Source organism: Tenrec ecaudatus, chromosome X, assembly GCF_050624435.1.
Source record: "Tenrec ecaudatus isolate mTenEca1 chromosome X, mTenEca1.hap1, whole genome shotgun sequence".
NCBI classification, from domain to species: domain Eukaryota; kingdom Metazoa; phylum Chordata; class Mammalia; order Afrosoricida; family Tenrecidae; genus Tenrec; species Tenrec ecaudatus.
In genome coordinates this window covers 151,988,985-152,014,278 of record NC_134548.1, presented here as the reverse complement: position 1 = coordinate 152,014,278, position 25,294 = coordinate 151,988,985, and the positions used below count along the sequence as shown (strand labels likewise).

The window sequence follows — 25,294 nt, the reverse complement described above, 5'->3', positions numbered from 1 at the left end:
CTGTCCCAATGTAAGTACTTGTAAGTCGTTGTCAGTCTCTGTCAGACTGCCCCACCCCAACCCCACCGATAGCTCTTCTTTCTCCTTTCTTCGTCTGTTGATCTAGCTCTCCCTTTCTTTGGTTGGTCTGCCTGCCATGCTCACAGTACGTGTGATATGATCTTCCTCTCATGCCCGCTGCTCCACTTTTTAACGTGTCTCCTCCTCCTTTGGGTTCTCTTTCTCTCCAGGAGAACTGGTCCCTGAGCCTAGTTCAGCAACACCCATGCCGCCATGCCGCCTCCTCCTCCTCCTCCTCCTCAGTACACATCCTAGCTCTGGCACACGCCCCGCCTCCAGTGCTCAAAAGCAAAAACAAAACCAACTCACTGTCATTGAGTCCATAGGGACCCTACAGGACACAGTAGAGCTGTTTCTTTTGGTTTCTGTGTCTCTAACTCTTCATGGGAGCAAGCTTCATCTTTCTCCCATAGAGAGGCTGTTGGTTTCGAACTCCTGACTCAGCCACTGGAGGACCTACCTCCATCTCCTTCCTCTAATACCAGTGGATCTCAACCTTTCTAATGCCACTACCCTTTAATACCGTTCCTCATGTTGTAATGACCCCCAACCATAAAATTATTATTAATTTTTCCCTTTGTTTTATTTCTTTTTTTTTAATTTTAACAATTTATTGGGGCTCATACAATTCTCACAGTTCATGCATATACATACATCAATTGTATAAAGCACATCTGTACAATCTTTGCCCTAATCATTTTTTTCTCTTTTCTTCTTTTACATTCATAAAATTATTTTTGTTGCTGCTTCATAACTGTCATTTAGCTACTGTTAAGAATTGAAATGTCAATATCTGATATGCAGGAAGTATTAAGCAACCCTTGTGAAAAAGTCATTAGACCCCCAAAGGGATTGTGACCCACAGATTGAGAACCGCTGCTCTAGGACTGACCTAGGCGATTTCTTTGCCGCCCGGGCCCCATACCTCTCTCATTCTTTCTATGTTGTTTTTCTGCAGTCTTTTTGGTGTTGATTTATAGTCTTTGCCAGCTCCCATTATTTTGTAGACTCAGCAACTCTGTCAGTTTCCCTTTTCCTGTGTCTGGTTTATCTAGGGCAGCGAGGGGGAATCCTTGGTCCACAGTGGTTAAGCACTCCGTTGCTAGATGGAAGGTTGGTGGTTCACACTCAGCAGCGGCTTGACAGGAGAACGATATGACCGTCCCCTTCCCTAAAGATTTACAGCCTTAGAAATGCTGTGGGGTAGCAGTGGACCCAATGGCAATGAGTTTGAGGGCCACCAAGAACAAAGACCTGGAAGAGAATTTTTTAAAGCAACAGAAATGACACTATAGACCAATGGTTCTCAATCTGTGGGTCATGACCCCTTTGGGGGCTGTGCATCCAACGACCCTTTCACAGGGGTTGCCTAAGACCATCAGAAAACATAAATATTTCGCAATACATAATTACATACTGTTTTGTGATTAATCACTATGCTTTCATTATGCTTAATTATGTTCCATTTGTAACAATGAAAATACATCCTGCAGATCAGATATTTACATGATGCTTCATAACAGTAGCAAAATGACATTGATGAAGTAGCAACGAAAATAATTTGATGGTGGGGGGCGGGTCACCACCACCTGAGGAACCAACCATATGAAAGGGTTGCCCCTTTGGGAAGGTGGAGAACCTCTGCTCTAGACAAAAAGGGAGCGAGAGCAGGGTAGGAGATGAGGAAGGAAGGGCAAAGGGGAAGCAAGCACAGAACTAGTGTGGGGGAGCCCTGCAGGGGGTGAGGGGAGAGAGACTGGAATGCATTGGGGATGTGTGGGAAAGGGCAGACCACAGAGCAAGGGGAAGCCAACTGGGCTTTGCTGAGGAAGGGTGGGTGTGGGGTGGTTGTGGGTAGCTGTGTGCCCTGGGGCAGTCTTGGAGGCAGGAAGGGACCTGAATGCACATGAGGAGCAGGCCTCTTTGGAAGCAGTGGGAGAGCATTCTTAGGGATCAGAAAGAAATGTTTGAAGAAAACCAATTATCACATCTCTTGGTAGTCTTCATTATCAGTCAAGGCTTCTAAATGATGGAAAACAATTGGCTCTCTGTTAGAACACAACATTGTAAAATCCTGTCATTCAACAAAATGTTGAGAACTGCAGTTTCTCCTAGGAGGAAATGGACAACTTTCCTTCCGGCTCCTAGTGTGTTTATCTTTGCCCTCAGGGCAACAGTGGGGACCTTGTAATGATGGTGTTGGAATGAAATGCTTGTTGTCAGGAGAGAAGACAAAAATCTCTGGGCCTGAAGTTGATTTGCTTACCTTTAGTATAGGTAACTCGCTTTTCAAAAAGCTGACTGAATGCTCTTTTGCTTTTACAAGTGACGGGCATCCCTACCTGTTTGGCTAACCCTGAGAAATCCCTTAACGGATTTTGTATGTATGAAAAAAGGCCAAACATGAGACACTAGCATTCAGCATTTCTTCTTGTTTTCTGTTTTTATAATTTTTTTACGTTGGGTTTTGATACATACATCATTCCAAATTTCAGTCACGTCAGTAGGATGTGCAGCTGCTACTGCAATCAGTTTCCAAACACTCATTTTCTACATACATTCCTGGATATCGTCTCCCCTTTACCCCCCCCACTGTCCCCCTCCCCAGCATTGCTTTTGCAGGGAGTCTTAAAGCAGCAGTGATCACTGGGAGCTCAGTGTCACCCAGCTCCTTCCAGGGAATGACACTCAGTATCTCAGCATCAAACTGCTGTCACTTTGAACACTCTGTGCCCGTGAACACTGTGCTAGTGTTAGCTTACGCTCAATACGTTCTTTGGTATGATTCGGTCAGTTCTTTGGTGGTGGGTGGGGCGGGGAATGCTGAAGAATTCTCCCCATAGAAATGAATGGTAACCATTTCTTCACTTCACCCCATTTCAGTTTATGAAAGGTTACATAGGAGCATCCTACAGGAATGGAGAAAGAAAACATTTGTATAGTTGTTACCCTGACCAGTTAAAATTGAAGTTGAGGTCAAGAGAAACACATTAGCGATCTTTCTGAAACTTTATGTAAGATGTTATAAATCGGAATATCATAGGCGGATTTCATTTCACTTACCTGTGTGTTGGGCAGTCTTTGCTCCTTACTTATTCTACAAAGAATTTAAGCTGACTTGAACATATATATCCCATACTCGATGGTAAGCTAAATGATGAAGAGGATCAAGAGGGGGAAACGGAGGTAAGGAAATAAAGCAAAAGTTATGATAGACATACATAAAAGTATCCCACTTAGTCTTTGTCCAGGTGCTAGAAATAGAGTAGAAATTTTTCTTATGTTAAAAGCAAAGCATGGAAATACGATCAGTTTAAAGATGTAGGGCCCGAGGTTATAAACATTTAGTTGTTAAGGAGAAGCATTGCTATTAATTGGTATCTGAAACATGTCTCTAGCTGTTTGTAAGTGTCTCTGTGATATCCACAGAAAAACAAGTGTGTGATGGGATTGATCAACCACAGATCAGAATGATAATAACCAATATAATAAATATGTTCAAAGCTGTGTTGGCATTTATTTTAAACAGGAGAGATATAAAGCTGTACTGACCCGAACATCAGCGCACAACAGCCGTGGTGACTTACGTCCAAAGAGGTGGTCATGGGAAAGTTCTTTTGCCTTCAATGTGGAGAGCGGATCTGGTAAATAACATAATGGTTACACTTGCAGTTCATTGATGTTCATATCACAATAGTGGCATTCAGTTTGAAATGTTATATCCTACAGGAAGGTAGTGATATGTAGTCTATGGTGTCCATAGTAAATGTCTCTGGCACAAGAAGCAGGTAAAATTCACTTAATTTAATCAGAACATCCTAAATCTTACCATTTAAACTCATGATCAGCCGAAGAAATGATTAGTGATCATTATATACCTTATCAGTCTATACAAGTTTGTAAAAAAGACAAGTGAACCATACATGATTTGGAAGGAATGGCAGATGATAAGCATTAATGAACACATCTGTCCTCCAGAGAAACACATCATGAAATTTCATTGGTTTCAGCTCGTGATGCTTTCTCCTTTAAACATAATTACATTAAGTTTCATCCCTTGTTCTTAGCCAACCGACGTTCTAGTTCAACTGAGAAAGTTGAACAAAAAAGTGTCGCTGTCAACAGGCCCACATGTACCACAGCTACCGGTCTTCATCCTCCTCCTCTGAAGAGTAAGTGGTTGTTTCCTCTATATGACAATCAGAAGAACACGGATCATGCTCTGCATCTGTGCAGGACACTTCATGCTTCTGACTGGAGACCGTTTAGATGTATTTCAGTAGACGAGGTTGCTTTGACTTCCATGTTGTTTCATTATTGACCCTGTTAGAGCTCCTGGAGATTTCAAGGAGGAGGCCTTTGGTTTCGTTGCTGGTCAGTCTAGGTGCATCACGGTTGATCTCCTTACTCCCCCTTCCCCCCATGAGATGCTTTCTCAAAGTACTTATGTCTAGCCAGGCTTTATTTATGAATTGGTGTGGGAAGCTCTTCTCTAGCATCTTGCTGATCAGATGATAACATTAAGTTTTCCCCAAGTGAATCTTTTCTTTTAGAGTTTTCAGTCCTGGTGTTCATACCCCCCCAAATGGAAAAGCACATATCACAACTTCAAGAGAGTGACCCCCAATGATATTCCACTCCTGGAATAACTCCTAACATGCACAATCAAAACTGAAACAAAACAATACAACCCCCCAAATGCATCCATTGTTGGAAACCAGATCAGATCCAGTGTGCATCTCAGGGGAAATCTGCTATTAACTGTTCAAGTCAGGCCTATGCCTTTGACCTTCTCCACTCAACTCCCCAATGCGCTCCATTTAGTGACCACTTTCCTCCTATCCCTCAATGGTGGAGAGAGGGAGTTCACTGGAGGTTTATTTTCTGTATAGTTCCAACATTGAATCCTGGGCTCCCCCTGTCATCCAGAGCCTTCGGCAAACCAGATTCTCAGACTGTAGGCTCTGATATTAATCCCTCCCTTCACCTTTGGGTTATATGCTTCACAGTCCTTTGGTGATTAATGATGGTGTGTGTCTTGCATGTGGACTTAGGGACCTCCCACTTAGGTGCTGCTTGTTCAGAGACAAGCCTTTAAGACCACAGACACTATTTTATCTGACAGCTGGGCACCATCTAATTTCTTCACCACATTTTGTTTGATCACCTGTCTCCTGTGCTCCCTTCCTGGAGGTGAGTATTAAACAGGGCCATGCTCTCAGAACTAAAAACTGAAGCTGGGATTTAGTGTGAGCCCCCAAACCGTGCCTGGCCCCAAGTATATCTTGGAGGAAAACTTCACCAGCATTATTTGCAGTGCCATGTTTATGTATTTTGAATTTATAAGTTTATTGCTTCATAAGCATTGACTGTACATCTTACTAGCGAAATAGTTGCAAGAATTGGCAAGAATTTCCTCCACAGGCATTGATTGCATTTTAAGTTGAATTTGTAAATACCAAATGCTTTCATTAATATATCTACTTGCTCTGTTAACGACACATGTATAAAGAAGAGACGGATGGTGACTTTCAAGGTAATGCATAAATTTCACCGAAAGAACAATTTCAACTAACTTTTTATTTATTTTTAATTATTCATTTTTTGGGGAGGCTCTTACAGATCTTATAACAATCCATACATCAATTGTATCTAGCACACTTGTACATATATTGTCATCATCACTTTCAAAATAATTTCTTTCCACTTGAGCCCTTGGTATCAGCTCCTCGTTTTTCCCCTCCCACCCTTGTGAATCCATGATCAATTATATATTATTATTGTTGTTTTCATATCCTACCCTGTCTGCTATCTCCCTTCGCCCACATTTCTGTTATTCGTCCCCCTCTGGTGGGGGGGGTGTTATATAAACACATCATTCTGATCAGTTCACCCTTCCTTCCACTTCCTCCCCACCATCCCCCTACCCTCATGGAGTCGCTCCTCCCACAACTGTCCCTGAGTGGTTTATCTGACCTGAATCCCATGTGTCAAAAGTTCTTATCTGTACCAATGTGTGTACTCTGGTCCAGCCGGATTTGTAAACTAGAACTGAGGTTGGTCATGGTAGTGGGGGTGGGGGGAGGAAGCACTCAAGAACTAGAGGATTGATGTGTGTTTCAATGGTGCTATTCTGCACCCTGGCTGAATCATCCCTTCCATGTGTTCTATGGGGGAATATTCCATTGTTTACAGGTGGGCTTTGGATCTCCACTCCACCCCCTTTCTCTCACTTGATATAATTGTTTATTTTGGATCTTTTGATACCTGCTACCTGATCCCATTGACACCTCATGATGACACCAGCTGGTGTACTTCTTCAATGTTGGCTTATTTGTTCCCTGCTAGATGGCTGCTTGTTTAACTTCAAGCCTTTAAGACCCCAGACATTATATCTTTTGATAACTGAGCACCATCTGCTTTCTTCACACTTGCTTATGCACCCATTTGCCTTCAGCGATCGTGTGAGAAAGGTATCACAGAGTGCCAGGTTCTTAGAACAAAGTTTTCTTGTGTTGAAGAAGATCTTGAGGAGAGGTCCCAGAGTCTGTCTGCTATCTTAATACTTACCATGCAAATATATGCACATAGACTTATTTCCCTATCATAAATTAATATAATTACATATACGCATGCCTATATTTATACCTCTAAACAGCTTTTGCCTCCTTGTTCTTTCCTCTATTTCCTTTTACTCTCCTCTTGTCCCACCATCTGTTCGGCCTTCATTTGGGTTTCAGCAGTCTCTCTTGGTTACACTGCCCTTGATCAAGCCCTATGTGGCCTCCTCCACCTTATTCGCCATTGTTTTTAGACTCCTTATTGTTCCCTTGTCCCTGATTTTGTTGGCTACCCACTCCCTTTCCCCCACCTCCCCTCTCCCATGACTACTGGAACCGTTGATCCCGTTGTTTTCTCCTTGGGATTGTTTGTCCTGCTTATCTAGATAGACATAGAGCAAAAGAAAGAAAAGGAAAAAAATTACAATAAATAGTTCCAGGTCTGTCTGCTAACCCTTATGGATATTTTCCCACCAACTCTGACTGCCCTCCAAGTCTGAAGTCTATTATCACAGGCACACTTTCCACACAGTGTCTCCAGTGCTGTCCCCGTAGCGCTGTGGATCAGTGAGGGGACATCGTGTCTCGTGGTGGAGCTGGCCCTACAGTCCTCTCTGCAATGGTTGCTCCTAGCTGGATGTCTTCCTTGGACCTTGGTGGCCCATAATGAGGTTCTCTCTCCCTCTTAGCTCACTCCTTTGTGGTGTGGACAGAGCCTCCACTCTCCCTGGGCTAGATCTTCAGTGCTCTTCTCTCCATTGCCTTATTCTGGGGGAGGGGTCAACAGAGCTCTGCTTGGGGCCACCCCTGCAGTCCTCTCTGTTAGTTTGCTGCTCCCTGCTGGTATGTTGCCCTCAAGAGTTGGTGCACCGGAATGAGGCCTGGTCCCTCTTCCTTTCCTTTGGGGACATAAACAATACCCTCCCTGTGGGTGGATCATCAACTAGTTCTTTTAATGTTGCCTTTATTCGTTTATAATACAAGAAGGTACATGTGGAAGATACTTTATGAAATAAGTCACTTAAAGGGACAGTATGTTGCACATGCTTCAATGATGAAGATGTAACTAATGATTTCCACAGAAAGTAAAAATTGCCAATGCGTTTAAATTGATACGAAGCCTGTTCAATGCACAGAGATTGAAGATTCAAACTCAAAGGAAGTGCAAAATGCAAAGTGTAGTCTAATTGCAGGTGGTTTACATAAAAAATACGTAAGTGTGACGTTTGGGGATGTTGAATCCCTTCAATAAATCAGAAAATCTTATAAAAAGATTTATTAAATTAAAAAATCAGAACTTCTTACAAGTAAGCTTGTTTGAAGACAAATCTGTTTTGAATGGTTCACTTCTATTTTATTGTATCTGACTGGTTAGTGAGAAGTCATGTTCCTTCGCACTGACTCTCTAGGGCTCACAGAGAAGAAGAGAAGCGCGTCTTTGAGCAGCAAAGATATTAAGATGTACTCATCTACCGAACTGGACCAACTACGAAAGGAGGAGAAACTAAGTGGTTAGTTATTTCTACGAACAAAGCCTTGAAGCGTCATTTCAAAGAGATCAGCGCAGGGCAAGGGTGTGGAGCACTGGGGGTGTAGGGGTTTACCAGTTGAACTGTTACTTGCAAAGTCAGCAGTTTGAAACCGCTGGTCACCCTGTCGGAGAAGCGTGAAGCTTTTTACTCCCACACTTATTTACAGCCTCAAAATCTCACATAAAAATTTATCATCGCAATTCTACTCTGTCCTTTACAGTTGCTAGGAGTCAGAATCGACTCGATGTATGGCCGTGAGTGAGTTGACTGTGTCCAGATTTAAGTTACTAAGAAGTCGATCCTAAAATTAAACGTCTCTTTCACTCAACAATGCGCACCGGTAGAGATTTGTTTCCGGCAGTTCCCATTTCATTTTCATGAGTTTGCATTCAGAAGTTCTGAATTACTGGCCACGTGTGGAACTTCAGAGCTTTGCTCTGTTACTTCTCATCATTTTTCACATGCGGCCATTTTTAGAGCCGTTGACTGCACCTCAAATTTCTTGATTCTTAGTGAAGGATTTCTGTGTTTAAAGTAGTCTCGCTAAGATCTCCTTTTTAGACAGGCTAGTTGCTTCTCTGTTTTCACTAAGCATTTACTGAGGACAACTCTTAGGTGTCCTTAGAGTTGATAGTACCCAGTGTTTAATTCATGGTGTCATGCAAGCATGCACACACACACACACACACACACACGCAAGGCTGGGCAGAGTGGTCTTGTCTCATCATCATGCAAGGCTGAGTGCAGCGCCAGGCAGTCAGGCCCCTCCTGGCCCCCGCCCCTCAGCTCTGCACAGCTCCCGTTGCCCACTGGCCAAGGCAGAGACCTTTGCCACCCTATGGCAAGAAACCTGGGCCTGCCTGCCTCATTGTGACGACAAGAGGAAGGATGAAGCCACCACCTAGGTGACTCCTCCCTCTGCAGCCCCATTGACCCTGGGGTCAATTTGGTGTCACCCCCTCCAACAGTATCAGGGCAAGAGCTTTATGAGAAAATCTTCTCTTATAAAAGAATTTAGTCTATCTCTAAGAGTTCTAGGCAATGGATTTAACCCATGGTTATCAGTGACATATCAGTAGAAATTCAGGTCGAAATGCCAAAATCTAGAAATCCAAAATAATTTTTAAAGTTGTTTCATCATGTACACTTTTTACCTATGTGTGTAGGCCCCTCCACAGGGACTTCATTGAATGTGGTATCTCACCCAAGCACCACCAGCAAGTTGATGCCAACGTAAAACGACCGTGTAGCACAGGGTAGAACTGCCCAGTATGAGTTTCTGAGACTAACCTTTTTCTGGAGTAGAAAGCCTCGTCTTTCTCCCGCAGAGCAAGCATCTGGTGGTTTTGAACTGCTGACCTGTGGTTAGCAGCCCAACTTGTGGGAGGATGTATCATTTTGGGATCTCTGTTACCGAGTTTCCTTGTTGGGTGGTGTGGTCTGCTGGCTCCTTCCCTTGCTCTTCAGGTGCTCTCTTCCCGAACCTTATGGGTTAAAACCATTTACCTAGAGCATAGTCAGGGTGGTCAGGTCAGCGGGGTGTTCCATCCTTTTGTGCTCCGTGTTGTCCTCTTGGCCTCAGCTCTGAGGCAAGGGACTATCCTTTGCAGCCGTTCATACCGCTCTTCTGGCTTGGTTTGTAATTGTAAAACCTCTACTGAGCTCCTTTTGGATTTGTCCTCATTTAGTTCGTCGCCTCTACCCTCCACACGCGATCGTTAGCCATCTCCTGGACCCAACACTAGCGTCACTAGCTAGAAGCAAAAGTGTGACTTCCTTATCCATCCCAGGAAAGGAGACATCAGGTAACAGGCATGTGGGAGGAAATCTGCGGGTGCTGATATTTACACTTACAAAATGGGTTATTAAATATCATTAATTCTAATCAACCGGTACCGATTTAGCATGTTGACCTAATGGTTTCTGTTGTGTGTGTGTTTATGCCTTCTAACACGATAGAGTGGTTATTGGTCATCATAGATTATAGATAGTTCTGTCATAGGTCACCTGGGTTATAGATAATAAATAGGATGAGATTACTAACTTGCATGGTAGTTTTAAAGCTCTATGAGTTTCTGGCCCTGAACCTAGATGAAGTCACTGCACTGAAAAATAGACTGGATTTTAAAAATGTGGGAAAACTTAATATCAAAGTAGAATGTTTCCTACTGTATATGCCTCTTTTCCGGAATTTATGGAAGAGTTCCAATTAGTGCCTTTTCTACTTAAATTAGGGAAATAGACTGTCTGAAAAAACAGATGAACAAATTGCCAGAGTTAGCATTTCAGACCCACCAGTTCGCAGCTCTGGGAGACAAGCCTGTCAATCCACGCCTCGCGAGATGATAGCCTTCTTTCCTTGTAGCCCTGTCTGCTCGGTCCTCTAGGATCGCATGCAGTCCGAATCCTCTCACCGATACATGGCAGCATTCTTATCCTGTCTACCTAGTCATTTTTGCCTTCTTGGTTTTCTAACTTTATGGAATTTCATTCTCTGTCCTCCTTCACCTGTAGGCAACAGTATCAGTGTTGTCCAGCATCCGAAGACAGCCATCCGGACCCCTAGAAATGATGAACCAAAGACACCCAGTTTGCCTCCAAACTCTACAATAAGCATGCTGCTTTGGGGAAAACCAAAAATCCTGCCCAAAGGAAAAGTAGAGATGCCTCTTATCACTGGTATGGAAGCATTCCCTACGGCTGGCATGAAAGTGTCCCCCAAGACGGACATAAAAGCCTCCTCAGAGCCCAAGGGAGAAGCTTCCCCCAAAGTCTCTCCTAAAACTAGCGTAGACATCACTGTGGAAGCCCCTCCAGAGGCCGGGGTGGACGTGTGCCCAGGGACCAGCATGGATGTGCGCCCCAAGACCACGGCTGACATCCCTCCCACGGCCACAGTGGAAGCGAGTGGAAGCGAGATGTGTGTGGTAACCGCCCTTGATGGCAAAAAGGAAACCTCTTCTCAGGTAAAAAGTAAAAGTGGGAGGCACCCCAGAAGTTGATTAAGAAGCACTTATTGGCCATTTTTTCTATTAAAAAAATCTGTATACTTAGCCGTATAGATGATGATAGGTCAGATTGCTCAATAGTATTCTGCAATAAAATATGTCAAGAAGAAGAACTTCTTTAAACTAATAACAAAGTCCTCAGATATTTATTGCACCAGAGTTCCTCCTCCTCACCCCCCCACCACACACACACACACACACACACACACACAAGCTAGAATATTAGCTGACTTTTAATGACAGGGAGAAAATGTAATAGCTTATATGGGCTATATTTCCAAATGCTGAAGTGTAATTTTTTGAGAAGTGTTTCCAAAACCCTTCATTGGGATTTGAAAATGAAATTAGGTTTAGAAATTAAAAAAAAAATCTTCTCAATTTAACCTGCTTGATTTTTTTTTTCCCCACAACATGAATTGTTTGTCTGGAGAAAAAATAGCTGTTCCCAACTCTAAGCAGCATTCATGGAGATTGTCATACATGAAGGCAAAGTAGGGGTTCTTTGAATAATTTTATTGGCACATAGTTCGTGTACCGCACAAGGTAATCATTCGATCACATTCAGAAGAATGGTGCAGTCAGCACCACTATCAATTTAGAACATTGTCTTCTCATACACATTGTTATGAGCTTCCCCACCCCCCCCCCTGCCATGCCCCTATGTAATCACTGGTTTTTCTTCAGAATATTTTTCTCTTAAAAAGAAAAGCCAGCCGTAGTTACAGCAATGCCACTAATTCCTTTCCTTACTGTATCAGTCTGTTCAGAAATCTGCCTCAGGTCTTGGGAGCAAGAAGCGCTCGCCGTCCAACACATCATGTTATCGGTGGTCTTCTACAACCGGGGGTCGCCCGCCTTCTCCCATGAAGTAAGTAGCTTATCTGCAGCCACCTCCAATCGGTGTTTTACTAGGACAAATTTCACATTAATGTTTCATAAATGAAATAACGTGTGCCTGGTAACCTAATTGTAAAGCGGAAAAAATAGCAGGAGATATTGCGATCATAGTTCACTACCAAGAACATCGTATTTTATTAAATGAGACCCTAGTAATGAGCACACCTGGCTTATAAAATCTCATCAGCTATTAACTTTTTCATAGCAGGCCAGCCCCAAAGAATCGCCCTCCAACGCCTTTTTCGAAGACATCATCTAACTCTAACAAAGGAACATCTGTTCAACAGACCGGGTGTGCAATAAGTGAGTAACATGAAACCAAAATGAAAAAAATAATATACCAAACCTTTTTATAGAGAGATAGTTTGGGAATGGTCACCTGCGTACTACTCTATGATTCTGAGACTTTAAAGCAGTGGTTCTCAACCTTCCTAATGCCGTGACCCTTTCATACAGTTCCTCATGCGGTGACGCCCCATCAAATGTTTTTCATTGCTACGTCATCACTGTCCTTTTGCTACTGTTATGAATCAGGTGACCCCTGTGAAAAGAGTCATTCGATCCCCAAAGGGGTCACAACCCACAGGTTAAGAACTCCTACTTTAGAGGAAGCTTAGCCACCAGCTACTGGTACCAAGAGACTCATCTTTTCTGCCTGCTTATCTTTCATGCAACTTCTTTCTCACACCCACCCCTGATGGTTTTTGGAAAAATCCTTTAGAACCTATGATAAAAGTTCCAATTGGAAGAGCAAGTTCGTATACGTGATCCTTGCTGCCCCTTCCAGCTCTAGTGCTGGCTAGTTCTTGAACAGCTTACAAGTGGTTCCTCTGACAGGAGAGAGCGCATCTAGCTCCCCATGGATGGGCAGGTCTCTTCCCGAGATGCAAGTAAGTTTTCACGGATGGACCATAGCCCCTCGTGGGCCTTGGTTTGTGCCTCAGAGGGCACTGTTGGTATGTCACAAGCATTCTTCATGGCTGAGGACATTTAAAAATATTTTTTATTCCAAGATATATTATCTTTTGAAGGAATTCCACAGTGAATTCTTTTTATAATCGCAGTAATCTTTGAACAAAGTATTCATTCCTCATGTCTTAAACTTCTCCTTGTCCCATGAGGTTTGTACAAAATGAAGGAATTAGCCACAAAGACTAAGGTACAATGATAACATGCCTCCAGGTGGTCACCTCTTTTCCCAGGAGTCTTGGTTTCTTTAGTAGCTATTGTTGGCCACTTTATGATCAACCAAGCACAGTAATATACTACTTGAAAGGTTTAGTTAGACTAATTATTTTATAACGACGACACACAAATCTCAACACGTGGACTCGTATTTTTTTGTCAACTATTTTAAGATTTGTTCATGTCTTTGGAACCCAGTTGCATCTTGTCCTCCTCTCTCCTTCAGTCTATTTTCCTCTTTTCTCAGAGGGCCCATTTGTTCAGGTATTTAAAAATATTAAGACCAATGTAGCAGTGCATGGGGTCATCTTGGAACAGGTCGTTGCTGCTGTAAAGAAACAGAATGCTACTGCTCTTGTGGCGAAGTGGGGTTCTGAACACTCTATGATACGGATTACTGTGGATGCCTTGTTGTTTGTCAAGGTTACACGATGCACACTGTGCTAGCTGTGTTCCCAGCTGTGGTTGTGTCCCACTTCTTCGCTGAACTGAGAAGGCAGGAGGCTCCCCAAACTAACTGCTCCGCGTGTTTGCTTGCCCTAGAGTCCCCAACGAGAAGCACACCTGGGACTGTGAACGCCGAGGAGGCAACCAAGATATTGACTGAAAAGCGACGGCTCGCTCGAGAGCTGAAGGAAAAGGAAGAGGAGGAGCAAGCAAAAGGCGACACACAGGAAAGGTTACAGACTCATCCTTTCTGTACTCTATTGGAAAGTCACAAGTATAGTCTCGAGTTAGTGTATTTGCAAAGAGGAATGGACTGATTCCTCCGTATGAATCTGTCCTTAGATTCTGTCGTCAGAAGGCTTATTGCCTTCTAAACAAGGATAGCCTTGACAATGGCATAGCAGACAGACCGCTGTTATTTCTATATACCCCATTTTTGGCTGCCTGAATTGTACTTCTAAGGTTCGTGAGGTCAAACTCCAGAGAGGGGCTCGCTCGCATCAGTCAGAGCAGTGGAGTGATCGCACCAGGTTCCCGTTCTCTGGCCCTTTATTTTAAAAGACTTTTGAAATTTTATCATTTTTAAAGTAATATTTACTCTGGGTGTTTTTACATGACCCTTGTGACTGATGAGACCCAGATGTTTGGACAATTCCATGTGTCTAAATCAATTAAGAAGGAGGGCTATGATAATGACGACGATGTAGAAAGACCCAGAAGTCCTCTGAGAGAGACTCAGCTGCCAGTGGTGGTTATTGAAGTGATGAAGTTCTCCACCACGTTAAATCAAGCGTCTGAGACGAGGAGTTTCAGATAATTGAATGTCAATCCTTTATCAGGTTTTTAATCTTTTACTTACTTTCTTCAAGATCATTGTACTGGGAGCTAGCAGCGCTATCATTTCACAGTCCCATCACGTCGAGTGGTGTTGTACCATTGCTTTTAAAACATTCTCTTCCTTCTTGTCCTCCTTGAGGTCAGCTCCCCTCTCTTTTGACCCCTCACTTCCCCCACCATCGCCCCCAGGAACCCTTATGCTGCTTGTTGTCTCTAGAGAGATAATAAGAGACAAGGGGTCACGACCCCTTTATGGGTTGAACGACCCTTTGACAGGAGTCGCCCGATACATAGCAGTCGCAAAATGAGAGTGATGATGTAGCAACAAAAATCATTTTATGGTCGGGGAGGTCACCACCACATGAGGAACGGTATTAGAGGGTCTCGGCATGAGGAAGGTTGAGAACCGCTGCTCTAGAGGTTCATCAATCCTGGGTTTCATAGAGCAACAATCAGAGAAACACATAAAGATTCGAGAAGGCGACCCACAGTGACAAAATACATCAGAACTAAGCCCTAATATGAAAATAGAAAGCACACAAAGTATTTAAAACCTGATTTTTGCATGAAATGAGACAATGAGAACTTCCACAGAAATAATTTCTTAATACATTTAGTTTTATTTGTGGGATAAATATGTATAGGAAAACACCAATAAATCCCTTTAAGTTTAAAAAAATGGAAGGGTATTTTTTTTCTTTCACATGCGTACATATGCTACATAATGGTTCACTACTTGCCAGTTTGTGTTTTATATATACTTAAAATACCACCAAGGATTAATGTACTCCTTAAAAGGGTGAACTTGTTCAAATCCTGTGTAGTAACAGCGCAAGAGATGTAGCGAATCCAGGGTGTCAAATGTTTTCTATGACGCAACTCTGCAAAATGCAAGCTGCATCGGGATAGATCGAGAGCAACACTAACTTATTATGTACATACTTCTAGTGCCATGCAGAAAATGCAAGTGCTGGCCAAGAGGACAAACGAAGGCCTTGGCAGTGACCTTTTGATCATGGACCAACAGGAAGAGGTGGGGATGCAGAGCCAGGTTGCACAGGAAGAGCAACCAACAGTCATACAGGTGGGAAGATTCTCAATTTAGCAAGGGTGACAACAGTGGGCTGCAACACATCACAAAAATCTCTTCCTTGTGTCTTCTCATTAAAAAGCAGTTGACTGCAAGTGCACTCTGGCTCATCGTCAGCCATGCATGTCCCAGTAGAACTGCGACCGCTCCCAGTTTGCATCCATTTGCGTTTGTTTTATGAATTAAAAAAAGAAAACTCATTCTGGGCTGGTAACCAGGAGGTCAGCAGTTCAAAACCATCAGCGGCTCCATGGGAGGAAGACGGGGCTGTCTACTCCCATGAGGAGTTACAGTCTTGGAAACCCACAGGAGCAGTTCTACCCTGTCTTAAAGGGTTGCTCAGAGTCAGAGTCAACTCGGTGGCAGTGAGTATTGTGTTGAATCTAGCTAGGACCTAACACCTGCGGTCCCGAAACGAAATGTCTCGGGCACAGATTTCCTGTCCACTTTGTATTCTTTGGTGGCACACCCGACACTCCCAACTAGACCCTGCACTCTATCCGCCAACAGAAAAGCAGCACAGCATGAAGACCTCTAGGACTTTCATCAACACAACCAGCCAACATGTCTTATCCCTTTAAATGTAAATCACCGGGGAAATACACTCCCAAACTGAATTTTTAGCATAGCCCGACGTAGATTCCCAGTTTTTGTGTGCCACTTATCAACACTGGCTGTGTGTGATGGAATGCTTGCAGACACGCTGGGCAGAAACCCCTCTGAGAAGGACTGCTTTGGATGAGAGAAAGAATTGGGACTCTTGTTCCTGTGCCGAGGGCTAGCTGTGCAGTCTTGAAAATGCCATGGTCTGATGTTTGTCACCATAACCCTGAGTTACTTTGCCCACTTTAGTTTCTTTTCTGACGCATGCTTTTGCTATGCCATGGATTTTATTGTTTGTTTCTTTTTAAACTAGTATTCTCTGGTGTTGTTGAGAGAGCAGGAAACTCAGTGGTAATTTTTGTGCACATTTTTTAGAAAGGGGATGCCAAAATTAAAGCCCAGGAGGAAGCTAATGAGCAGAAGAAGGAACGTGAGAGACGTATGTTGCAAAATTTGCAGGAACGATTGGAAAGGAAGAAGGTACTTCTTGTGTGATTTGATTCTTTGGCTGAAACAAGGTGGTCACTGAGTTTTGAAAAATCACAAATTAGTTCTGTAGGAATCCCCGTGTGTGGAGGGTTTCCCATTATACTCTTCTTTACCCAGGGAGCTGATCTCTCCTAAATGGAAGGCCCTCTTCTTGTACCGACTAAACCTCTTTTTCCTTGCCATTACCGTGATGGCTCCATTTACCAAGTCTCTGGGAATAAAGCGTCTTTGAACCAAACGGCTCAAGTCATGGTGGGGCTGGAAGTTGCAGCCACTGAGTGATGAGCAGTGGGTGCCGGCCTCTGAGAGGCCCAAGGACCCACTACTTTTGACATAGGGTCTCATCTGTGCTATTCACATCAGGGAGCCAGGAAGACCCAGCCTGGCTCGAGGTGCTGCTGCAAGGTCTCTTTGTCAATATGTGGCTCGCCTCACATGAGGAGAAGAAGGGTCACTATCCCTTGGGTCATTTCTCTTTCCAGTAATGAAACTTCTAATAGGGTTAGATTGCTAAGGTGCTTAGTAATAGTCCCTAAAGGCGAAAACTAAGGTAAAAGCCCAAACTGTCTTGTCAGTAATACGGACTTAGTCTTAAATGAATTTCCAAGGCTGAAAACGAGGAGGGAAACATTGTTATCAGAATTGCTATGCTCCAGCAACCAAGACAAGGAGCACCATTCCAGGTAGATCCCAGTGACACTGGAATTGGAAGAAGGAGCCTGGCCCCCAAAGGGCGACGTTTGTAGGGTTTTAGAGCCACCTCAAATATTGACTATTTCTGTAAACTTGAAAGATTCTATTTCTTCAGGACCACTTCTTTGTTTGTAACGTGTGTTTTCATGTTGGACTTTTTTATTTTCCTTTAAATAGAGAATAGAGGAAATTATGAAAAGAACGAGAAAGAGCGACATTAACCCTTCCAAAGTAAGTCACTCCCTTTTTGTGCTGACTTTGTCATGGTTTGCCAGTCTGGCCGCCCTGAAATACAGAAGCACATTTGCATGTTCCTGATTTTCACCCAGGGTGGCGCTTGCCTGTCATCTCTCCTGGGAGTTAAGTGATGAGGTCTTTCACCAGCTTTTCTTTGGTTGTCTTTTGTGTGTGTTTTCCTGGCTTGTAGGTCCTGCAATGCGCTAGCTACTACTACTTTGTTAATTCACTGACTGTGTTGCTAATACCCTCTCTCGGGTCTTGGCCTTTCTTTACTGCTGCACAGTCGCTATGAAATTCACCATCACGGAACGTGTCAGCATGTTGGGATGGCTGATGAAGTAGAGTGCCTTCTCTGTGTTCACTGGCCGTTTGATAATGGGTCGGTGCCATTGACTTCTCAAGGCATTTACCCATGCCTTACTTGCTCGCGTGCTTTTTTCCTGCTTTTTTTTTTTTAGGCCTTTTGCCTACTCTTTTAGGAGTCTTTTGGAGAAATGTATCGCAGCTATCTTCTCACACGCTATCGTTTGCCTTGCCTGACATTCTGTGTTCTGCTGAATTACAGTTCATCATTTTAGTGCACTCAAATACATTCTTTGTTTGGGGGTCTTGGTTCTGTTTCAAACAATCGCTTCCTCCAGCGTCTAGCATTTGGTGAACTATATGCTTTCAAGGTGATTTCCCCTCCCAGATTTTGTGTTCTTCACAGTTTATGCTGCCAAATGGCTATTTGGCCTGTTACCAATACCCCAACTGTGGGCTTTCAGATCTTTAAGGATCTACACGAGAAGTCATTTCTGAAAAGTGTTGGGAGACACCATCTCCAAGATCGTTCCTTGATTGTGGGAGTGATTGATAAGGTTGAACTGTAGCCAGTAAAACTGTTTTTTGTTGTTTTTTTTTTTAAATCATTCAAGGCATTTTACTTCAAACAACAGCCAGGAATGTTTTCCCTAGTCACTGTTTGGCCCCACCTGGGCTAAGGTAGGGTTCCAAGTGGGCAGGGAACCAATGCTACCTTAACTCCAAATAGCTGGAAGACACAACTCAGGCCGTCTGCTCCAGTCTCTTATAGGTTCTTGAGGCCATTTAAAGAGCTTAGGTTTGGCCTTTGAACTAAAACGATGAACAGTTAAACAGGCCCTCCAGCCTTTTGCAGCCACTCCTCTTTGACATCCCTCAGCCAGAACGATCATTAAAGGCAATCTGGCTCTCCATTTTCATTCCAGGCCTCTGAAATATTCTACAGCGAGCCAACCGAAGACAACGAGGCAGATGATGAAGAGGAGTCGTCAGATAATGAGTCAGATGAAACCACCTCTTCAGGTTTGCTTGCTCTCTGAGTTCTGTGGATGACTATTTAGATGCTAGACAGCCGAGGCTCATATCCAGACTCCTCTTCTAATGAACTGTGTGGAATTGGGAAAGTTACTCAACCTCTCTGTGCTCATTTCACCACCACCACCCCCCAATCTGTACAAGGAGAAGCCAATGTTTTCTTCCTCATAGGATGGGCATGGTTTTTCAATGAGCCCATTGATGTCATGCCAAGAATAATGCCCGGTACATATTAATCTGTTGATAAATGTTCGCTGTGGCCATGACTATTTCACATGTTGAGCTAGTGGACCCTGATGTTAGCTAATGCTTCATAGCTCAGAAACTAAACAAAAGGCAAATGTGCCAGGTAGCGAATCAAGGGAGCGGAATAAGAAGCACGGTGCACTCCTGCCCTGGCCCAAAGAGCTGAGGACACGTTCCTTACAGCTAGTCCTTCAGTATGTCAAGGGCAGAGCAGACAGCGGTCCTAATCAGTGGCTCCAGAAAATGAAACCGTTCAGGACTGGTGGGCCTGGCGTGTCTCCTTACCTGCCCTCTGCACCCACAAACCACAGACTAACGCGCTTGGATCGAGCCTCGCCACCACTTGTGTCCTTACTTTATTTTTCTTTAAACTTCAATTTCAGTCATCCTTTTTTTTTCTCTTTTCCAGAAAGTTCCAGTGTCAGCATTCCACCCCAAGAAATACAAAAAGCGAGGAACTTCAGGAAAAAGTCTTTTAAACTCACGTATTTAGATGCACGTGGGGATTATACAACCAAAGAAAGCACAGCACTGAATGGTGATGTGAAGATGGCAAAAAAATCTACACAAGATGCATTGATTCAGGCTAAAGCTCCCAGGTAAGTCCCTCTGTGGCTTATTCTAATAAACTTTGTGGAACTGAGATTAGCCTTCTTAGAATTAGGGAATGCATCCTCTAGTGCGCTCTTAGTTTGTACTAAACATCGTCAGACTCTTATAGAAAGAAACACTAATCCACCCAACAACCTGGCTAGGTCAGGTTTATCGTCTCCATTGTCGCACACAGGGAAACAGAGGCACAGAGAGACAGGAGTCTTATTCCTCCAACATTCTACCGTTAAAAGGCAGGGCCCAAATTCAAGCCTAGGTACATCGAACACCAAAACTGGGCTTTTGTTCATACTCCTTGGAGTAGTTAGCTACTGCTGCTAGGTCACAGCCACCCAAAGTGAGCAGCTTTAAAGAGCAGACATGTGTCTTCTTACAATTCAGAAGGTGACAAATGTGTGGCTCTGAGGTAGGGTAGGGTAGGGTAGGGAATGTCCTGCCTGCAGGCGGCCTAAGGCCCACAAAATCATCAATACCAGCTACCAGAACACTGAGGAGACGCTGTGCCAGCCATCACGTTAGGGGTGAGTGAATTCAGTGGTGGACCATCATGATGCGAGAATGTGTTATAAATATCCAAATGGTCCTTGGCAGAAAAAAAATGGCATACTTCTTCATTTACCTGATGGTGTAGTGGGTACTCATTGGGCTGCGATCTGCATGGTCAGCAGTTCAAAACCATCAGCAGCTCCGTGAGAGAGAAACTGGGCCTTTTACTCCCGTAAATAGTTAGACTCTCAGAAACCCACAGAGGGTCACTGTGAGTCAGAAACGACTCATGGCCGATGTGCTTTGGAGTGTTCTTCAGTTACTGAAGCTTCTAGTTGCCAGCAGTCCTTGGAGTCCCTGGGCTTATGGCGTCATCTACCTCCATCCTCAAAGCGTGCTTGTCTTCCCTCTCGGTTGACAAGGTAATCATTCTGTACCTCAGAAGTGATGAGATGTAGCCCCAATCCCCTCTGTTTGGGTAAATGCTAATTAACATCACAGAGAAAATCCTGGTTCCAAATGAGCTGATATCCAGAGGTTCAGGGATTGGTTTTTCAGTGCATATTTGGGGGTGGCCGCAGTTCAATCCAGACATGCCTTCCTATGGTCTGATCAGAGAGAGAAGGGGACATTTGAGTGGCAGCTGGCCATCAGACATGCCACATGGCCTGTTTTAATTCTCATTAAACTCTTTGAGTTGGAGATTTATGTAGGGAGAACCAGATTGCTTGGAAAGGCATGGTACTTGGGCAATTGCCCGAGAAGACGTTAGCTTTCAAGGACCACAGGAATAAGACATTGCTAAGAGGCAGAGTGGTGGTTTAGAAAGTCTTGGAGCTAAAACCTGCCTATGTCCTTGAGTAATCTGAAGAGAGGCAGGGTCCCGGAGCCCGACATGCTTGGCTGCTGTCATGGTGTCTCCATGGGAACCTAAGTTGTATTCTGTAATTTCTAGGGCCCCCTTCTAACCTTTCCCGTCCCTGATTCTGAAGGTTTGTGTACTCGCAGGATGCTTCGAGGAAGAGAGTTAAAGGCTAAAGCTGGAACAGTCAATGATTCTAACCCAAACGCCTCTCTTTCCAGAAGGACCATGACTAAAGCGGTTGGCCACAGTGGCAAAACCAGAAATGCATCTTCCAAGAGCCTGGGCCACAAACCTTCAGGGTGGCTAGGGGATCGTATTCTCAGTCTAGCTGACCAGCTAGAACCACCACGCCTTTTAAAGTTCGATGTCAGTCTGAACAATCAAAGAGAGACTGGGAATTTGCTCCAAAGTCCTCGCTTTTCTCTGGGGGACAGCGACACAGAAGAAACGTAACTCAACTCACCCTGGTAAGTCCTCATTCGATCTCGATGGGGCCTGTAAAGCTATAAGGACATCTGTGGCGTCTTACTTCTGAGGGGGGGGGGACACAGTGTTGGGGTCTGCCGTCCTGAGGTGGAAGAGTAGCCCACTAGGTCTATTTTGAGCATGCCAATGACCGGACTCTCCTTTGGTGTCCTGCCCTTGCTGCCCCCACATTCCACCGAGCCCCTCTTGAACAGCATTTCAGGTGGGGGGCTGGGATGTCATCTGAATTGGTGTTCTCCCCACCGGTGTTTACAAAGCCCCAAGCCCTTCATTTCGCTTTCCTTGAGAAACTCTCCTTGAAAGTAAGAGGCAGCCTCGGCCAGTTGGGGAACGAGGCATGTGTGTTACCCAGCAGTGCCGCTGTGTCCACAGCTCCCGGAGGGGGGTTGACTGCTGTCTGGGCCCACCCACAGGAGGCGAGGGCAGCAGACGCAGCCACAGCATTTTCTTTACAAAGCTTCTTCCTCTTTCCTTTTTAACTCGGCTCAGAATTGGAAAGGCGCGTCGAGCCGCCCCGGAGCTTTCGTCATCTCTCTGGGCGATCCCTCAAGCAGCAGCCTCGTCGCCCCTTAGTTGACAACTTTTGATGGAAACCTCACAAAGAGAGTCAGCGGGGAAAAAGAGAGGGTCTACATCATGAAATCATCTGGCTGCGCCTCCCATGGTCCTGCCTGTGTCCTCTACGTCTCTGGCCGTCTAGGCAGAGAGGCTCTGAGTAAAACGTCAGCTGTTTTTCTTAAGCATCTCCGTTGTCTCTCCTTGTGCGGGCCTGCCGGTCGGGACACACACGGTGCAAATGGCAACTCCCTAGGTAAAACAAGAAATCCCAAAAAGGAATCCTTACATTTCTTCCCCTTACATCAATGTAACAATGAAACACCCCTATTTGACCTGGTAAAGAACATGATGCAGTCGGTGAGAGGCTCCAGATTACTCACGAGACATGGCTAATTAAAAAAAAAATAGTGCAGGTTGTAAACTATAGTCTATATTTTACCATCATACATATGTTATGTTCCAATATATGTATGTAGTTACACGTTATGTTTCAATGTATGTGTGTGTTCATACACGAGACTTCAAAAAATTCGTGAAAAATGGGGGTAAATGATCGTGGAATTTTCCCGTGCACATTTTGAAGCCCCCTGGTGTGTGTGTGTGTGTGTGTGCATGCGTGTGTGTGCATGCACACTTTTTAAGTCTTCCCTTTGGTCTCTGATGTGGTCTTCAGTGTTGGTGAAGTGGCACTATTGGCCCTCTGCACTTTTGTCGGTGTCTCCTTTTTAATCACACTTTCAGGTTCAGCTACAAAACCTTGTATTGTTTTATGGTGTACACAGAGCATGTTGTCTCATGGACTACGTTGGATTTTTCTGTTTACAATCCTTGTTCTGCTTTGCTCCCCAGGCTTATGCTCAGGATTAAGATAGGTAACCTCCCAAAATAATAATAAAAATAGATTTAAAAGATACACAACCCAAATCTGCTTGCCTTCCTCTAGCCCATTGGCTGCGAATGAAGGACAGACGTGCACAGATGTACACACACAATGGGTGTATGCCACCTGAACTCACTTGGTCAAATTGTGCTCCAACCATTGGCTAAAACGTGAATGCATATTAATTGTCTTCCTGTTAATGAGTTCTCAGTGTCGCAAAACTTCGGAAGCAGACCAGTGTTTCTTTCTGGCCACCTGTCTTGGATTCGAGAAAGGTAATTAGCTCTTCATTCATTCAGAACAGCGGACCGCTGTTGTCAAAGGAGAGCGCCCTGCCTCAGGTATGGAAACTACTTTTTATATCTCAGCTCTTTCACATGGAAAGTGGAGACAGTTATTCTGAACCAAGTGGATTTCTGGTGATTTTCTGCCCACATGGCTCATGTTGAAAACTGTTTCATACAACTGTGCTATGTGGCATAAACCAGAAAAAACATGTTTCCACTAGAGAGCAAAAAAAAAAAAAGTGTCTGTAGGAGGATAAAGGTCACATCCGCAATGAACACATGAAGCTGGCAGATTTAGTAAATCCCCCCCTGCCCCCACCACCACCGCCCCACTTTTCTTCTGGGTTTGAACATTGATTGCAACGGTCACAGTACTCACAGACAGACATGGCTCAGCATTGTGGGATTTCTTAGGGAAGTTAGCCGGTCGCACTTCAGATGAGAAATGCTCAGGACACAGTTGTTGAGTTAAGACAGTTTCTTTGCCATATCTGCAGGCAGGCCTCTCTGGCCCTCAGCCCTGCTTGGGCGATGTGACAAAGCTCTTTTAGAGCTATCAATAAGTGCCCAGAGGGTATGCCACCCCTCTGTAAAGCCTTAATCAGAAGATACTCCACCCCAGCTTTGTGGGCCAGCAAACCCAGCTCTCCCAATTAAGTTCCCAGAAGTACCGAACTCCACAAGACTGCTCTCAGTTTTACTTGCTTTGTTGGGTGAGATGGCTACTTCTCTGCCGCGTGCTCTGGCTCCAGGGCCTGCTGCTGCTGCTCCCAACTGCCGCCTGCATCAAGGAGGGTCAATGTTCAAGGATCTCCAGGCCCCACTCATGGATCTTCTCTTTTACAGGTAGTGAAATCCCTCCCTTCCTGATTCTGAGCTGGCTCATTTCATACCCATCAGGATGATGATCACAATAAGCCCTGTTCATCAACCCCGTCACACATAGCAGAGTCATTTCATCAGACCCAGACCCACAGGGACACAAAAGTTGTTTGGTGGGAGTCACAAAGGCTATGACTGCAAGAGCCATAGTAAGCCATTCGCAGTGCAGTAAATGCTCAGCCAGCTCACCGATCCCTTCCTCTGCTTGGTGATTTGGCAGGGTTCCTTCTGGAACTCAAGGTGTGCATTTCAAAGTGCTTGTCATCTTCCTTCAGTGATCAATGCTTGTTAGTCGTCCTTATCGATGGCTGTCACTTAAACGCTGTCACGATTCTGAACTTTCTTGTGGCAAAATTCACATAAAATGCACCATCTTAGCCATTTTCAAGTGTTCTGCTCGAGGACATGTGTACCTGGACAGTGTCACGCCACCATCATCGTCATCTAGTTGCAGAACATTTTCACACCTCAAAAGGGAAAGCCCTGTCCTCTTTGAGCAGTAACTGCCCACTTGCCTCCCCCAGCCCCTGTAAACCTCGCATTTGGTACTTACTAGCCAAGATGCCTTATGAGTTGGCATCGACTTGATGGCAGTTGAGTTTGGACTTTTGCTTTTTCAATGGTGAGGAAAATACATGTGTTTTCTGAAGACTGCATAAGTGTTCTAAGCAGTGACTGCTCTTTCCTATAACCATCTCGCCATGAAATCACTGTTAGCATAAGTTGGGTAACGTGTGCTTATTGGCCCATAAACGTTTGGTTTCTTCTGTTGAAACATGCTTGACACTAGGAGGTTTGGCTGTTAATAAGGTTATTAATAAGATTGTTTACCCACAATCTTAAGATTCGGTGCTTATGAGAATGATGGCAGCCATTCCCCTGTTGGCCCTCAGTAATCGATACACACTAGACAAATCTTCCTGTGCAAAGTAGCCCCTCCTGTTCTTCATCCCAACTAGACACGCTTCCCTGGCAACAAGTCCTGTGAATTCATCCATTGCCCTTATTGGACC

The 25,294-nt window shown here is 44.4% G+C and overlaps 1 protein-coding gene across 4 annotated transcripts in view; it reads left to right on the top strand.

The window, feature by feature from the left end:
* MAP7D3 (MAP7 domain containing 3) overlaps positions 1-24,863 on the top strand; it is a 30,276-nt gene extending 5,413 nt beyond the window's left edge. Inside the window, exons 5-19 of one of the 4 annotated variants that reach the window (XM_075538183.1) lie at positions 3,590-3,704; positions 4,128-4,232; positions 8,030-8,131; positions 9,841-9,957; positions 10,667-11,118; positions 11,919-12,028; positions 12,266-12,360; positions 13,786-13,921; positions 15,475-15,610; positions 16,595-16,699; positions 17,579-17,632; positions 18,871-18,967; positions 19,635-19,824; positions 21,407-21,655; positions 22,164-24,863. In XM_075538183.1, the coding sequence (XP_075394298.1) occupies positions 3,590-3,704; positions 4,128-4,232; positions 8,030-8,131; positions 9,841-9,957; positions 10,667-11,118; positions 11,919-12,028; positions 12,266-12,360; positions 13,786-13,921; positions 15,475-15,610; positions 16,595-16,699; positions 17,579-17,632; positions 18,871-18,967; positions 19,635-19,824; positions 21,407-21,641 (2,049 nt within the window). In that variant the 3' untranslated portion in view covers positions 21,642-21,655; positions 22,164-24,863. Of the gene's footprint in view, positions 1-3,589; positions 3,705-4,127; positions 4,233-8,029; positions 8,132-9,840; positions 9,958-10,666; positions 11,119-11,918; positions 12,029-12,262; positions 12,361-13,785; positions 13,922-15,474; positions 15,611-16,594; positions 16,700-17,578; positions 17,633-18,870; positions 18,968-19,634; positions 19,825-21,406; positions 21,656-22,163 lie in introns of all 4 variants that reach the window. The other 3 variants (XM_075538181.1, XM_075538185.1, XM_075538184.1) reach the window with 3 other exon arrangements.
* Positions 24,864-25,294: the final 431 nt, after the last annotated feature.